Below are 18022 nucleotides of genomic sequence, written 5' to 3'. Positions count from 1 at the left end.
TGACACGTATATAAAAAATGTCTGTGAAAAAAAATTTATATATATTGTATAATTTCACAAATTGAAAGATTTCAGTTAGAAAAATGAAATAAAATTTTATAATTTGTGATCTCATTTCATTTTTTATATTTAAAACGGAGCTTACAAATTGTTTATAAAGAACTTATTTCATTTCTTTATTGAATTCTTAATTAGAAAATAAGTGTAATAGACAAATACGAAAATAGAACTACGGAGTATCTTTACAACAACTGGTAGCGTGGCCGAGCGGTCTAAGGCGCTGGTTTAAGGCACCAGTCTCTTCGGAGGCGTGGGTTCGAATCCCACCGCTGCCAATCTTTTTGCACATATTTCGTGAAAATCTATATTTACAGAGAGATAATATTCTTGCTTTGAGATATCATGATACAATTCCATTTTAAACTTTTGATTTATGATCATCTATTGCCGATAATTAAGAGTTACCAGATTATCTATTGTCAATAAATGTATGTGTTATCTACATACAAACTGTAGATAACTGTCGATAAAACAAAACTTAATATATGTGTAAGCTCAAAAAATACGATATTGAATAGATTTAAATAATACGAGATTTTAATATTTTTACGCAATTTAGAAATATCGCGATTACTAATCGATAAGTAAACGAAAAGATAACATATAAAATCTAAATTTGAAATCATGTTTCATGGAAGTGCTGATTATTTGGATTCCAAAATATATGAGTCGGTTGCGCATAATCATTTTATATGTATACTTCGAAATCTCATCGTCAGATAAAGATTGATACATTACTATACATTACATACACTCATATATATATATATATATATATATATATATATATATATATATATATATGCTATATATTACATGAGTTAGAATAGATTAGAATGAGATAGCACGGGTACAAGTCCATAGTTCAATAACGATTGGCTGATAAATGTTTTTTTCGTCTATGAGGCAAAGCAGTAAAGAAAAAAAAAACAGTTAAGCGAATATAATAGACCGATACGAAGACCAGGAAACGATTTACATTTAAAGGATAAAATATTTCTCAAACGGAGTTTTAAAGGTTGTATGTTATATTATTTATATAATATATAGTATAAAATATTTTTCGTTTTATATAAATCGCTATCATATATATATCTTCCGATCTGTGATAAATATAAGTAAGATTTCCGTAAAATTATTAATCGCGCGTCGATCTTTTTCTTTTAAATATGAATGAAAATGATAGTTCGAGATAATAAATATAGAAAAAAAATATCATTTTAATTACATATTATATTTACATATTATATTACATATACATATTATATTTTTATATATTTTATATATATTATATAAATCAAATCTATAACGTATATAGGTGATTTTAATCCAAAAAATACACAAAAAATGTCAAAATTAAATTAATTAAACTGAAACTAAGAATATAGAAAAGTATTGCATTTTTGTGAGTTTATGTCTACGTAAAATTAAATTCTTAACGTGTCATTGTAATAATTCTTATTTTAATATGTTTTTATAACTTTTTAAAAAGTTCCTTGAAAATTATGTTATTTGAATCGAGATTATAAAATTTGCGTTAATCTAATAATTTTCTACTTATTCATCTTTTGTAGAGTAATGAAATCAAATTGATTTACCAATTTGAACGAAGAAACCGAATTCGGTGAACATTCTTGGAACTTTTATTAGTCTATATAGATGTTGAGATCTTTTTACGAAAAAAATGCTATTAAAGAGTGAACCATTGGGAATCCTAGAACACGTCATGCGGTACAAAACAGTTGTCAAAGCGCCTTTCCAACGAGGACTGATGAAGAGATTGGATCGTGGTGGCCTTTCAGTTCAAAAAATTTAGTCAGTAATATTCTTTCCACCGCCGCGATAGCTTACGAGAATCACGCAGATACCAGCGAGTTTCGCGAAGCGCCAGATATCACACACACATTCTGAATGTCATTACATTACTTCGCGAGAGTCTAATATATAAAAATTGCAAGTGATCAAGAAACTGCTGATTTTTCGTATCAATCAGTAATATCCGTTTTTCGAACGCAATACTCTACTTCATCATCAATATTGCCGTATTGCGGAATTGAAGAGACTATATTAGGATAAGATAATTAAAAATATCGTAAAGTGATCAAAATATTAGATTTGACAACAAAAAAATATATATATGTATACACTGTGTCTCGCAATTACAGATATACTGTGTGACAAAATTGCAGAAATTTTGTATGTGTTCAGTTAATTCTACAATTAATAATAACACTCCCAAAAAATTGTGATACTGTGATTCTAATGAGTACTGTGTGTGCGATTACATTCATCTTTGAAAAAAATACGAGAAGAATTTCTGCATCAAATACGTGATCATTCGTAGCGTAGTAGTGTCACTCTCCGATTTGCCAGCGTGACGACGCGCACGTGTCAGCAGCCTGCGTATACACATAGCGCTTGAGCCTATTATTTGTACAGAAGACATCTCGAGTGCCGTTACAAGGAACGAGCAGGTTTTCGCTCAACTTCTGCGTAGATTCACCAATTCTCGATTGCACTGATCATGGTTGCCACAGATGACAAGATCGTACGCGCGTCGACGCGCGAAACGATTGAGCTCCACTTCCTGTCTTTTATCTATGGCATATACCTGATAATTAAACGTTTTCTCAAATGGATATGGGACCCCAAGAAGTTCTTCATGCTGCAACAGCGGGACCAGCCACCGCTGTGTTTGGTCGACAATAGCCTCGGCACGCATTCCTACGTGAAAATCAAGGTGGGAGAATGTTATAAATTTTTATAGTTCATATACCATGCATGTATAGACTGACCGGGGATAAATAAGTATTATATACAAGATAGCCGTGCGAAATATTATTGACCTTTGATAACTCACGATGGGACGGTAGGTTCAACACAGACTATACTTGAAATTTATATATCGATGTTTGTATTTCCAGTGATTTTCAAATTGCGCCTCGGTATATTTCTAAAAATATCAGGTTTTGTAATATAATCAAAGAATTTGATGCAAAAACGAATCACAGTTCATCGATTTAGTAAGAGAAAGAAAAAAAAAAGATTTACATCTTTTTAATTATTTTATTATTTATTTATCTTGCAAATTTCTTGTAAACTTATTTAATTCTTGTAATGAACTATCCTGCGTTCAATTATTTAATGATATGAACCCAAAATGTGTATGTTGTTTCACTGTCTTGGATCAGAAATTTGTAGTAATATTTAATTCTAATGTAATTGTGAATCGATATGAATTCAATATGTCACAATTCTATGTTACGACAGCCTCACCTTATGATATCAAGTGCAGATGATACTCGAATGTTAAAGAATAACATGTTATACACAAGCACATAGTGATAAACGGTTATTCTTAGATTGATATGCAAATTTTTGTTTCTTTTTCAACGTAATTCGTTATAAATTTTGATAATAATTATTGAGACAGATGTAAATGTGTCTGTGTGTGATTAAAAACATGTAAACATGTGCAGGAAAATGGTAGAGAAATTCGGTAAACATTATGTACTGTATATATACAATATATAAAGCAATAATCATTGTTTTTTGTTATATGCTATCTGTGCTATCATCGTCATAATGATTCGCAGAGAAACTTCACAATATATTTTCGAACAAATTTCCTGCCAGTTGTCGCATACTGTAAATTTTCTCTCAATAATTAAGAAGTACTGCGGGAGAGATCAATAAATTTAAAAAATGCGACAATATCAAATTATTGTTTAGTCTAGAAAGCACAAACGCGCGATGGATTCCATCTGTCAGAGGAAAATTATAAATCATAAGAGAAAGTTTTTTTTTTTTTTACTGAAGTCTTATGTAATTTAATCACTTGTTGATATTATGTACATATTATGCTATACTATCATAATCATAGTGATATAATTATCGTATTCGCATTAAATCATGTATCGCGAAGCGCAATTCTGTAAAAAAAAATCTCCTACTTATAAAGTTTATTTGTGGTTTTAATAAATACGCGTACTTTTATGTGCATCATTTCTAAGCTTTAAAAACAGAATAACAAAATTTTCTTCTATTATTTAATACACTTTTTCTCTCACATAGGGTGTTAAATTCCATTACGTAGAAGCGGGAGACAAAAGTAAACCGCTCGTATTATTATTACATGGATTCCCGGATTGCTGGTTATCTTGGAGAGAACAAATTCCACGTCTCGCAGAACACTACAGGTTTTATAATTTATACAAAATACTGCACACAATACGTTTTATAACACATTAATATATACATATACAATATATTGCATCGTGGTCAATTTTGTTGTTCTAGGGTAGTGGCTATAGATTTAAAGGGATTTGGCGATAGCGACAAACCGTTTAATAAAAGATCTTATAAAGTTGAAATTTTAATAAATGAGTTGAAGCAATTTGTATTGACTTTCGGTGTAAAAACATGTAGCATAATTGGCCATGATTTAGGAGGGCTTCTGGGATGGTACATGGTCGCTTTACATGAAGAACTCGTTTATAAATTTGTTGCTATTTCGAGCCCGCATCCCAATTTCTATTGGAACAGGGTATCGGGAAATTCCGCGTTAGATGGAAAGTAGGTAGTTCTTCGATCTTCATATTTATTGCGTAAAAATTTGTGTAAATGCTTTTATTAAAATGTTTTTTAAATATGTAAAATTATCGTTACATATTTTAGTAACAAATAACGTGATTTTTCAGATGGATACATTTTAGCAGACTACCATTTCTACCAGAGATAGATGCGCTTAAAGAAGATTTATCTATTATTAACGAGACATTTAAGCATCTTCAAATATCTCAGAATGGCACAGAAAAAAGCTATGTCGAGGCGTATAAATATGCCTTTAGCAGGAAAGGTAAAGTAATCTTAATTATTAAAAATTGGTCTCTTCTGCGACACGCGTTTCACTCGTTTCTCTTTACATTCTTTTTATATTTAAAAAAATTGATATAATGTTTTATAGAGGACTGGACAGGACCGATCAATTATTATCGTAATCTTCCATTTACAAGACTAAACATAGATAATGGCGCACAAATTGATAGCAAAACGTTGCTAATAGTCGGAAATATGGATCCTTTTATTACGATAGAGAGTATTATTCAAAGCGCCGAACATGTAGAAGTATCCAGGGTTAAGATTATATCAGAGGCGCAACATTTTCCGCATCAAGAAAAACCGACCGCCGTAAATGAGGCGATTATCAAATTTTTGATAGGTGAGTCTTATGTATTTCACGCACTTGTCTCGCGTATAAAGTTTTTCTTATATAAATTATATTATTCGATGAACAATATAAAATCCTAGTATCATATCTTGTACAATAAGAAAATAATATTTTAGGTACAACATACAACTTGCCATCTTCAAAGGTAGCTTCAAAGAGTCTTGTATCCTCCTGGTTAGGATCTTTAAGTAATACTGTTAAGTATGGCAATCATATGATTGACGCCATGCATAAACGGACTAACGATGTAGCAAATGTTTTACCCAGCAAAGCATTTCATTTGGGTCAAACAAGTTAGATGGGGAAGAGAGTGTTATTTGATATATCAATGTCATATTTAAAAATTCTGCGCCTTATTTTGAAAAATTTAGAGAGATTCTACCTATGTATGTCAACGCTGACATATGAACTTCTTAAAAGGCTGATTTATTATTTCCTTTTTATATATAAATATGTTATTACAATGGGAATTGCAATTTTTGTGAATGATGAAATCGCGTGATATGAAAATTTCTATCATATTCACTCTTTTAATATAAGCAATATGATATTTTAACTTATTTTTATTTTCTATATATATTTTTTATAAGATATATATAAATAACTTAGCATAACCAGAATGAATTTTTTATAATTGTATATAATTATTATTTAGAAATAAAAATGCTCTAAGAAACAGCATTGTAAAATTATAAACAAAATTGGTAAAATTTAGAATATTAATAATAAAATACTATGCAATAATTTAATAGTAATTAATTTATATTACAATTATATGTAATATATAACAATATTTTTTATTAAATTTGTAATGTAAATATAGAAAATATACTAAACAGAATATACTCTATTATATTATAATATTAATTATATATATATATATATTGATTGATATATATTGCAGCAATAAATAAACAGATAGATTTTGCTTTATATTCGAATCTCAAAAAATTGTATATTAATTGCGAGATATCGTCTTTATAATAATTTAGCATTAAAAAATGATATTAAACAATCTAGTGAAACCATGCGTTATAAAATGCGATGTATATTATGCAAATATATAATTGTCATAAAATTGTCATAAAATTTGAATTATACGAAAAAACATTAGTATCATATAACATATATACTATAGCAATAATAAATTATGTAAAAATTATCCCTCTCTCTCTCTTTAAATATAGTTCCAGCATTATAATATGTTTTAAAAATATAATAAATTATCAATTTCTGACTTTTTGCATAGATGTGTTGCTAGACTAGAGAGCTTAATGACAGATATTATAAAAAATAGATCGAGTGATTGAACTGAATAACATTGTTATATTTCTGTGTGATATTCGAATTACAGTTATAACAATTATTGTACAATTCAATGCATATTTTGCACAGAATTACGTCGATGTACTTGCTTTAGATTTTTTTCTGAAAAATATAATATTTGCATATAAAAGGATTATATTAACAAAATGACAGTATTAATGGAATTATCTTATACAGTTCATACTTTCCGAAATTTTCGCCATCTTCTATTGTTTCTGGTAATTCGCAGTTCATCGTTTCTGGTAAAAGTAAACAGAGCACAGCGCCTAGTATTGGTCCTATGGCGAATATTACCGGAGGCAGCCAAGGTTGAATAGTTCCCTGTGAATTATTTCGTTTCTTTAATCTTCAGGAACATAAATAACAATTCGTTATTATTTGTGAATAAAATGTAACATTTAATCATTAATACAATTATTTCATTATAAAGATACACGCAATATATATAATAAATTAACCATTGTGGCAATGTACGGTGCGATTATACTGCCGATCCTGGCAGAAATACTTCCCAAGCCAACGCCAATATTTCTTACGACAGTCGGAAATACTTCACCGCTGTACAAATATATCGTAGGAAAACTGATTGCCATACCAACAAGGCCTAGCGAGGCTAAAAATATCCGGGCATTTGCATTGGTGATCAGAGTTATCAAAAGTAAGCTAATACCGGACAAGATATGTCCTCCTATCAAGATTTTTAAACGGGAAACTCGTGATATGAGAAACAGAACTATCACAGTCCCAGGTAGTTCCATGGCAGCTGTAAATCTTATAAATGTTTAATCAATATATCAAATTTTTTATGTAATCGTAGAATACTGTCGAATTACCAGAAACTGCAACATTGATAAATATATCGCCGTCGAGATGACCCATGTATTGCGCTAATCCGAAGAAACAGATACCGCAAACGAACCAGTTGAAGCTCACGCATATAGTCTTCAGTCTCAGATTCGGAGTTCTAAATAAATGCGCGATATTATATTTTTCCTTGCTTTTCGTAGTTCGAATTGCTGCTTGGCTCTCATGAGTTTCAAGGGCTAGTTTCACATTCTCCACCGGTATCTTGTTTCGTTCGGCAGCTTGCAGCAAAATCCGTTCTGCTTGTCTCGGCTTGCCCATGGCCAGTAACCATCTCGGTGATTCTGGAATAATCCTATTTTGCGAAACGTATTTTAATAACTAATTTACCAAAATTAATAAAATTGGTGAGTCTCTCATCCATTTTACTGAAAACAATTCTTATTCTAGTTTATAATAGCATATATAATTTATGTACATACCAGTAATACGTCAGTAAAAAAATTGATGGTATCGAGACAGCCATTTGAAAACGAGACCATGTGCGTGTCAAGTAAGATATTAAAGGATTCATTAAGTGTCCAAGTAGAAACGGCACGTGGAACAGAACCGACATGATCGATCGCCATTCAATTCCAACAATCTCCATAACTACGCAATTAATCATGATTAACTTTGCAAATAATTGTATCGTAACTTTATTACGTTTGACTTACGTATAACAAAACCAACGAGCATCGTTCCACCAGTAGCTACAGCACATATGAATTTCAGTACTAAAAATAATTCGTACCATGGTGCAAATGCACTCGCAAATCCAGTTACCGATTGCAACGCGAGTGCAATCATCAATGGTTTCTTTCGTCCAATTCTATATATAAATAAATACATCGATATTAATAATATGAAAAAGAAAAAAGATATGTTGGTATATTTATGTGATATCGAAAATTATAGCACCGTCAAATACACAACAATTTTGAAAACATAAATATACCTGTCGGCCATTATACTAAAAATTAAATTGCCGATAAGGACACCGAACATTGTGCAAGATTGTGCAAAATTTGCCAGTTGTTCTCTATCACATACTAGATTCCACTGAAAACATTAAAATATAATTATTTCTTTATTGAGTCATTCGGAACATTTTCATGCAATTAATTAATAAAGCATTAATATTAGAAGAGAAAAAAAGAGAGAGTATCATCTCTCTCTTTAACTTACCTGTGTTATAATGCTCTCTCGAAATATTTGTTTATCGTATTTGAAATCTGTGCATTTTTCTATAGTGCCGTTTCCGACATCAATTTCACATTTCATTATCACATCGTTAGTCACTGATAACGGCGCAACGCATGAAAAATTGGTAGGTGGTGCAAGAAATACGATAGAAAGTTGATGCCAAGCTACTGGAAATCTGACGAGAGAGAGTGCCACCACAATCACAATATGCCACGGGCCCGTAGAACCCATGGCCTCTTGAATAGGGTCCAATGGTATGAGACCTGGAAGAGAGATTATATATGCGTAAAGTTATTCATTAAAATATAAAACATATTTGTGTATTTTATATACAAAATTATTTTATACATTTGCCAATCTAAGATTGACTTTTTTATCGTATTCATTTACTTATTACATCACTCGACAATAAGCAAGAGATTATGAATTAATAATGCGAATTATTATTATGGATTAATAATGTTTTGTTGTTACATTCTATCGATTGTTCGATTATTCTATTAAAAACCGCTAGTTCCACAAACACTAAATCTGATAATAAGACATAATATTTTTCTGCGATAATAATAATAATCGATAATAATCCCGAAATATTACTCTTTTAATTAAAATATTCAAATAGTTACTAAAAATTGCTGAAGAAGCACTTAATATTAATAATGTTCTATTCTAGAAACATTAAATCTCACAAGATTTTTAATCAAGCTATACTCTTAAAAAAAAACCACAATTAAAAAATTGTATTTGTAATATTTTGTTGAAAGATGCCAGTAACAGATTCGCACAATATATTATTATATTTTTTATAAGAGAGAGAGAGAGAGAGAGAGAGAGAGAGAGAGAGAAAGTAAAATTTATTATCTTTCTAACTGCTTATCGAACTAGCAATATATAGCTTGATAATTTAATTCAGATTTCTCTTTATGTTGCAACCGAAATATATCGAATTATAATAAAACTTTTTATGTTTTCTATCGCTGTACTCCATGTAAACAATTACATCAGTGTAGTTCAAGTGTCAATGTTCGATGTATGCACGATTTATTGTAAACTGCTATAAAACTGTTCGAACCAGACCTATATTATTTAACACGACACATAATTACAGATGTCATTGCACCGTACAAGGACATATGCGGCTATATAGGTGCATTTCCGTGTTGCAATAACGGTATATATCATATCACTGGTATATCAGACATCATAAAATGCAAGCAGACTGTAATAATAGCCGTTACCTTGCACATGAAACCTTAATGTATCAGTTTTTCGAAACCGCAAGAGAATTACTTAGATCAGTGTTTCACAATTTGAAACATTATATCTTAACAAATCTAAAAAATATCTCAAATAATTTTTGCGGATTGCATCTATTCATATGTACTATGCTTTTATATATATATAATAAGTTTTTTTATAAGAAATAATCTTTCTTACAAAAGAGCGAATCTTTTGAACTGACCAAATTATCCGCGATCATATATATATCAATATACTATTTGTATTATTATATTATATTAGTGCGCTCAATAAATAGAAATGTCTCGTAAATATTTAGAATGAAAATCGCGCCCAACGAAAAGCGGTAAACTACGCATGTATACACACACACACACATCATTTATTTCTTTATATTTGTATATAAATTTTCCACGTTCCTCATTCAAGAAAATTAACCTTTTATTAGCTTCTTACTATATGTAAAATCTTACGCATAAACTATCCTTATTTTTCGCGAGATATTTTAATTTCGTTGTCATGATTTTATTAAAGAAAATTGTATATTAATTATATTGGCGCTTATTATTACATTCCAAGAAAAATTTAAGATTAGGAACATGGATATAATTAAAATCACTCATTGGGATCAAATTATTACGAAGTAAAAATAATGATATATACTAAGATATATTTGTGATAGAAGATTAAAAAATATATTACTAAGATATTATTGATTTGAACATGAATTCTTTATTAAGATGCGTAACTATTTAATATGTATTATTAAAACAGAATGGCACTTTAATGAGTTTGTCATTAATGTCAATATTATATGGTTTTATGTACTGAGTTTCGATAAAATATAGTCGAATACCTGAATCGAGTTTGCACAGCTGCCCGAATATGATACACATTCTATCAAGACATTAATGTCTGTGCTATTTTAACACAATTTTGATTTAATGAAAAATTTCTTTCGACTCTCGTTCATGTAATATAAAAATGTGAATCGTAATTAAATCTTTAGAAAGAATTTAAATTATGTTTTTTCCGCATCTCTCTCTCTATCTATTTATCTATCCATCTATCTATCTATCAAGCGACGCGGTAGCGTCGTGACGCCAAGTATATTAAAAATCTATTTTTTTCACAGACGCGTAGCTGAGATATTCGCATTCAATGCAGATAAGTGACCTAATACAAGGTAAACAAAGCACATATTAGTACATGCATTACAGTCGTGTTTACATAATTAAAAATGCAATGGTAGTCTACGTGATATATGCATAGACACGAGTCTTGTATCTCTTACGAGGAAAATACTAAATCTTTAAATAGTAAAAAAATATTTTTCATTTGTCGCATATCTACAAAAATTTCGTTGCTGAATAATTTTAATCTGAGACTACTCGAATAAATTTTGATATATAAATATAAGAAAAAACATTATTGTATTTTTTCCAATTTTCTTACTAATTTTATAACCAATTTTATTATGTGACACATTTTTTCCACACTTATCCTTGCCAAGAATAATTAATGGCAATAAGCTCTCCTTATTTACGAATTAAAAGGGCAATCCAAACAATCACAATCCAAACACATTGTAAATCAAGATATTTATTGATATTATTAATAATAAATATTATTGATATTTCTCTTCAATGCAAGACAACATTAAGCCAATAAAAATTACAAATAAATAATATAACATTGGTATCATTACCCATCTCGCCCCAATTTTTCTTAACGTCACGTTGCATTCTCTCCTCGATCTATTCTTTTCTTTTTAATATAAAGAATCACAATTATCTACTGACGATTATTTACTGTAAAATATATAGAATGAATATTTAACGTGCAAAAATGTAGGTGAGCGATTTATGCGATAACTTTTCTCATTGCAAAATTACGAGATTATTTGCAAAACGACTGGTAATAAAATATCATTCTATCTTGATAATAATCGAAAATACGTTTAAATCTGTAGTTAAAATATATATATAGAAAAAATATATCATATATTATATATTTAAAAAAATATATATAATACGTAATATCACGATATCGTGCAATAACTTGCCGCATTATAATTGGTGGTTCATCTGAAGGCACTCGATCAACCATTACGTATAAGAAAGAACTTCTTTGCGACAGACGATGTCCAAGTGTTCCATACAGTTGACATTACACATATTAAGAAAAAGCAATTAAGTGTAATGATACTTTAATCTTCATATAAAGAAGTAATCTATCTCAGGAAATATAAACACATACTCTTTTAATTTGGACTACGTTTTCGTTCCCATAAATTCTTACAAAATTCGTAATAAAGTGTTTCCTAAATTAAAATAAGAACACTGGTCATAGATAAAGACCGCATCTTATTACGCACAATAAAGAAGAAGAAAAACAGAAGACAAAGGAAATAGTCAATTATACAGATTTCTTGACATTGTCACATCGAATTACATGTGAAATTGAGAATACGATTTACGGAGGTGCGTATTTGTCTTTTCGCGAGATATTATACACTATGAAAAATAATTACACGGCTTGTATAATATATAATGGTGATGCAATTCGGAATACATGTCACGTACACATCGACCGTTTTAACGTATATTTAGCGCGCTCGCTTTCCGACCAAGTTTCGAAAATGAATAATTTGCACAGATTCGCGTCAGCCAAATCGACTTACCTTTCATCGTTTTGGCCGATTGCTATACGTCCTCTCCAACTGCAAATTTATTTTCGGGTCACAAAGTGATACGATTCCCGCCGCTGTAAATTTTACCGTGTCGAGTGCATGAGAGACCAAAGTGAACTAAAAACAGATCTTTAAGTTTTGTCATCGTACTGCCTTATCGACGCAAAACGGCTAAGGTCAAAGACCAGAAATTCAAGACAGGAACTTAATCTGATCATTATCTATTTATCGCATATTAATACTTCTTTTAGTTTAAAAGGTAGTTTATCTGATCCTTCTAAAGAGAAATTTTTGCAATGTACTATTATACTTTTGCATATGTACTATTATACTTAGAAGTAACGGAGAGATCTATATTTTTAGCATTGATATAATGTAATTTTTATATAAGTAAAACAATACACAATATAAATATGATAATATAAAACAAAAAAAAACATAAGACGTTTTTATAATTGATATTGTTTTATATCAAAAAATTTTTAAAATGTTAATAATTAATAAAAATTAATATATATATATATTGATTTTAAAACTCTGCATACAAAGAGCGTCCATTGGATTCCTCTACATATATTTTATAAAAATTCTTTGTTGTTTCTTCAGAGATATTTTTGAGACTAGATATATATAAAAATGTAAGAAATAAATATGTCTGGTATTTTCAGACTTTATTGTATTATTTTAAGAATCCAATGAATCCCTCTTATTTTCATTAAATTGCCAAAGTTTGTGATTAGTTGCAAGAGTTACAAGAATGTTCGTAGCCGAGAAAATAAAATTTTACTTGTCGAATGCGAATTGGCTGAGTTTGCTGCTCAGAGATCGTTTTGCTTCGTTACTGTGTTCATTGTCCGGACTCGATAATTTTCGTTTCTTGTTGAGTTCTGAAGATTCGACCACGTTATCCGCCTTGTTCGATTTCGATGTCGTCTCTTTGTACCGTGTCAAACCAATTTTAGTTAATTCGACGACATTTACTTCAGGAAATTCTTCCTGCAGATCTTTTCTATGTTTGGCATACCAAGTAACAAATGACTCTTTCCTAGATTCAGTCTTTGATTTTGGTTTAACAGGCACAGTTTTTACAGGTTTCTGGGGTTTTTCTGGTAAACTGTTCAAACCAGCTAAACCTATTATATAATATAATAAAATGAGTGAGTATTCTTAATATAAAGAGCAAAAATGTCTTAGAATTCAAAATATAAGTATTATTACCTCTTGGTGATAAAGACGAATTTCCGGCTTTTAAAAATGGATTCACTCTTTTTAATGTTTGACTCATGGCTAGTGGCTTAATCTCTACTTCGGGTTTTTTAATAGATGGTAAAAGCACCTCATTGTCCTCTTGATTATTAATACTAAAATCACCATTGCTTGTAAAATTGTCTTGGCGATTTTCCATCTCTTCTTCTTCTTTTGAATCCTTAGAATCAGACTTTGCATCAGCAATTGTTTCCAATTTCTTTGCCAATGCTGTTTTAGACACACGCAGAGCATACCGTATGGCTAAATCTATCACTTTTGTTGATGCAATTTGTTCGCAAATGTCCACTGCACGATATTCCAAATTGCTCCTGCAGGCAAGCTAGATTGTAAGAAGTAAAATATCAGCAAAATTAAGAGTAAAAGCAAGACTATATTTTCGATCAGAAATATTAGAGTGGAAATGAACTACACTACACTACTGCTTAATAATTACTTACTGCTATTAGAGTTAATAGTGCTTCAGCTTCATCTGACGGATTGCTTCCTATCTCCCACAATTTACGTTCTTCCTTAGTTTTCTCAGATTCTGGTTCACAAAGAGGTGCAGAAAAAGATACCTCGGTGATTATTGGCAACGGAATGGTCGGTGGATAATAACTACCTTTGCAAAGGATACACCGCATATTTCGTTCTCGTTCACTTACCCCGATTACAAAATAATGATCTGCTTTACCCTTATCCTAACATAGAATTTTTAGTTATATAGATTGTGTTGAGAAACTCGTCTACAATATGCATTACCTGTATATTTATATCACAGAGCACTCTCCATTGACAAGATCTTTTATTGTATATTCTGACAATATCATCGGAATCCATTATAATGGGAGAATGAGCATCTGATAGTCCCAACCACATAAGATCCGATGTTGGCGAAAGTGGAACTGTTAAAGTTTGACTATGCAAATGTGCTCCCTGTATTTGTATCCATAATAGATTTATATTCTGATCACCTGCTGGACCTTTTTTTGCCGAACAAGAAAAAAGATATTTACAATTAGCTATCAATTTCTCATCATGGCAGCTGAATAAAAGCTTCTTACCAATTCCAGCATGATAAGCTACCAAAAGACGATTTCCTAAGCCATTCATTGCAACTACAGGTCCAGGCAAAGCTAAAATTTCACGTTGTGTTCCTCCTATCATAAATATTCTTAAATTTCTTCTAGATGTTGCTATTGCTACAAAATTATCACCAGCTGCTAGACATTCGCTTTCTTCCCCTTCTGGCAGATCTAGAGACCATTCTTTATTTCCAGAACCCCAACCTGATGTACACAAAGAAACAATAAAATTTATTGAATATTATTTATTTATAAATAATTTCACTTCTTTATATTTTATCATTTATATTATATATGTAATAAGTAACTAACTTTATATTATATATGTAATAAGTAACTAACTTTATATTATATATGTAATAAGTGCAAACCTTGTAAAACTATCACAACAATTTTACTAAGGCCATTATCAGAAGCTGGGCAACTTAGAGCAAGTGCTTGAGTGGATAGGGCAGCTATAGAATGCCGTAAATAATTATTTATATGCATACTACGATGAACCGCAGTATCATGAAATTCCACCTCGATACTGGAATTTTCCTCATCGTCTGATGTGAAACATCTAACCATTCCCACATCATTCCACATCTGCAAATGCCATATAAAAACTAAATTTAACTCTGTGGACTCTTGCTATAAGAACATACATAAAATATAAACATTATTATTATACTATACCATAAAATACGATAATAAATGAGAAGGTGTTGATCCTGGTTGAAAAGGTGATTGCAATTTTATATTGGGCATAAGAGCTTTAGTATTGTATGGAAGTTTTTCAGAGCTTGCATCAGAATGGCTTTTTTGATCGTCTTCTAAATTGACGGAAGCCTTAATATTGTTTAAAGATATCACATTTTCTCCATCATCATCATCATTGCCTAATAAAGCAAGATCATTTTCCATTACATCTTCATTTTTTTCTGAATCCATAATTGCCTCATTCTCAGATTTATCAGAACTTATCTGAAAAATTATTGTGAGACATCCTGAATGTATTAACAAAATCTTAAGATATATATATACACATGAATATATTATCTTACCACATCAATACATCCCAGTTTTCCTAATGCATCGCAGAATGCAATCTCATTGGGATGATCTATGTGCCATACTAATGCAGTGATTTTGGTATCTTGTTCATGTTCGAGATATCCAATCACTTCCTTAGTTTCTATATTCCAAACAATTATCTCTCCATATAGCGAACTAGCGGCAATGCGTGTACCACATTCAGAAAATTTGCAAATGCTAAACTCCTGTAAGAAAACAAAAAAACAATAATCTATTTTCATTTACTAAGAAAGAAAAAAAAGAAGCAGTGAATCAACAGCTTACAGTCTTTAAGGTAGAATATTTCAATCTACACAATTCCTTCCAGGATAATCTCTCCACTACAACTACATCTTTGTTAGATGGATATGCCAGACAACTACCATCTGTACATTTAAAAGAAGGCGTACAATACGATTTAGCAGTAAAAAAAGAATTACATTTTGGTACAATATTATTCCAAACATGTACAGTTCGCCTTTCCTTAATATTCCATACACGAATAGATCCATCTGCACTAGAAGATGCCTAAAAGTATTATTTTTACATAAATGTTCTAAAATATTTTTTTTTACCATTGATAAAATATCAGAAAATAATATTTACCACAAATTCTTCCTTTGGGTCTAGAGACAAACCTAAAATAGGTGCAGTATGACCCTCCAATTCTGTACTGTCTGATGTATTAACATTTGTCACATGTATTCGCATATCACTTTAAAGGAAGAAATTAAATTGTTAGTCCGTGTAGTATTATGCATATAATAATAAATAAAGAATTATTTTTGCATTACATACCAGGCACCAGATACTATAAAATTGCTATCTTTTGCTGTTGCTAAAGCTGAGACTGGTGCTGAAAATCTAGTAACTATTCCTTCCTTCTCCAAATCAGGATAAGTAAGTATTTGTACTGTATTATTGTCATTTCCCACAAAAATTTTACCATCCTAAAAATGAAAACTTTTGTTAGAAATAAAGGTACTTATTGATTTTTGTTCAAAAAAAGTCATTGCAATAAAATATATATTACTAAGTATTCTTAAAGATACTAAAGTACTAATAACTTTTATTATCGATACTTGACAATTTTTATAATTACTTTTGAAATAACAGTAATTGCTTGTTCTGAGATGCAACTAGTAGCTGGATCATCATCCATTAGATTTAACCAGGATCTAACATCCCCATCGCATCCACAAGTGATAAGACCTCTCCTACAATTGCAGATGTATAATTATTATTAATAATAATTCTCTCTGACAAACATTTATATATATATATATATATAAACGCTATAAACATATATAGTGTCACTTACTTTTCGCCTGAATAATAGCAAACATCAGTGTGCCCTTCTTGATGAGCATATCGCATGGGTTTCCTTATCAAAGGCATGTTCACCAAGATTCAAGTAATAAAATATAAAAATATTCGTACTTTTTGCATCAATCTTTTATCAACCTATATAAAATTAATTTTAAATATTTATTAGTTTATATATTTTTACACTATATAAAATACACGAAACACAGATGCAAGCGTTTAGCTTATGTATATAATGGCCATAAAATATATGAAACTATATCATTACATACAATTATACCCGTTCTTTAATTGTGTAATTGTGTAATATTATCCGTTTCTCATTTTTAGCAAAGAGTTTGCAGAGTTTGCAGAGAGAAGGATCTTTGTTTTTAGTTATAATCTATATGTCTATGGTTATAATTATGCGCGCCATTTTATTACACTTTCCTTTCACTTCAAGTGCAAAGAATGTAAATCAAAAATGTAGATAAAAATGTAAATAAAAAGAACATCCAAATATATATTCTTATAATTCAGACACTAAACAAAAATTATAGGATATATAAATCTCAAGAAGTAAATAATAGCTTTTGCATGTGATTATTAATTTCAGAAATTTTTCAAATAATTATTTCATATCTCGTGACGTACTTGATCCACGATTGAACGCTTAGGGTTTTTTTTTTTCGAATTCAAAATTCGTTAGGTTGATAGACCTGCCTGCGCCGA

The 18022-nt window shown here is 30.2% G+C and overlaps 3 protein-coding genes and 1 non-coding gene across 8 annotated transcripts; 2 read left to right on the top strand and 2 right to left on the bottom strand.

Moving 5' to 3' along the window:
* Positions 1–253: 253 nt before the first annotated feature.
* Positions 254–335, top strand: Trnal-aag (transfer RNA leucine (anticodon AAG)). Its single transcript has one exon. It is a non-coding gene; the product is annotated as a tRNA-Leu (tRNA).
* Positions 336–1626: 1291 nt separating this feature from the next.
* LOC138935453 (epoxide hydrolase 4) lies at positions 1627–5902 on the top strand. Its single transcript, XM_070300033.1, has 6 exons — positions 1627–2800; positions 4135–4259; positions 4360–4635; positions 4761–4918; positions 5027–5281; positions 5407–5902. Exons 1-6 carry the CDS (start codon positions 2585–2587, stop codon positions 5586–5588), a joined length of 1212 nt encoding a protein of 403 aa, XP_070156134.1. The 5' UTR covers positions 1627–2584; the 3' UTR covers positions 5589–5902.
* A 694-nt stretch (positions 5903–6596) lies between these two features.
* Positions 6597–12677, bottom strand: LOC138935333 (organic cation transporter protein-like). Of its 4 annotated transcripts, none has more exons than XM_070299787.1 (11): positions 12588–12664; positions 11970–12032; positions 11613–11715; positions 8648–8928; positions 8418–8521; positions 8137–8291; positions 7903–8071; positions 7450–7775; positions 7075–7379; positions 6801–6937; positions 6597–6718 (listed from the first exon to the last, which is right to left on the bottom strand). In XM_070299787.1, exons 3-11 carry the CDS (start codon positions 11647–11649, stop codon positions 6688–6690), a joined length of 1545 nt encoding a protein of 514 aa, XP_070155888.1. In that variant the 5' UTR covers positions 11650–11715; positions 11970–12032; positions 12588–12664; the 3' UTR covers positions 6597–6687. The 4 variants fall into 4 exon arrangements, with proteins under 4 accessions (XP_070155888.1, XP_070155889.1, XP_070155892.1 ...); XM_070299788.1 differs by having other exon boundaries at positions 11613–11671; XM_070299791.1 differs by lacking the exon at positions 11613–11715.
* Positions 12642–17708, bottom strand: LOC138935332 (WD repeat and HMG-box DNA-binding protein 1). Of its 2 annotated transcripts, XM_070299785.1 has the most exons (15): positions 17584–17708; positions 17307–17449; positions 17088–17202; positions 16784–16935; positions 16592–16700; positions 16271–16513; positions 15976–16191; positions 15608–15895; positions 15301–15517; positions 14909–15133; positions 14607–14827; positions 14303–14545; positions 13815–14184; positions 13384–13729; positions 12642–12725 (listed from the first exon to the last, which is right to left on the bottom strand). In XM_070299785.1, exons 2-15 carry the CDS (start codon positions 17381–17383, stop codon positions 12680–12682), a joined length of 2868 nt encoding a protein of 955 aa, XP_070155886.1. In that variant the 5' UTR covers positions 17384–17449; positions 17584–17708; the 3' UTR covers positions 12642–12679. The 2 variants fall into 2 exon arrangements, with proteins under 2 accessions (XP_070155886.1, XP_070155887.1); XM_070299786.1 differs by lacking the exon at positions 12642–12725 and having other exon boundaries at positions 13096–13729; positions 17584–17707.
* Positions 17709–18022: the final 314 nt, after the last annotated feature.

Source organism: Polyergus mexicanus, unplaced genomic scaffold, assembly GCF_030449975.1.
Source record: "Polyergus mexicanus isolate NDT 795.1 unplaced genomic scaffold, iyPolMexi1.0 SCAF_8, whole genome shotgun sequence".
Classification (NCBI taxonomy): domain Eukaryota; kingdom Metazoa; phylum Arthropoda; class Insecta; order Hymenoptera; family Formicidae; genus Polyergus; species Polyergus mexicanus.
The sequence above is the reverse complement of the archived record's forward strand: the minus strand, read 5'-3'. Positions and strand labels throughout refer to the sequence as shown.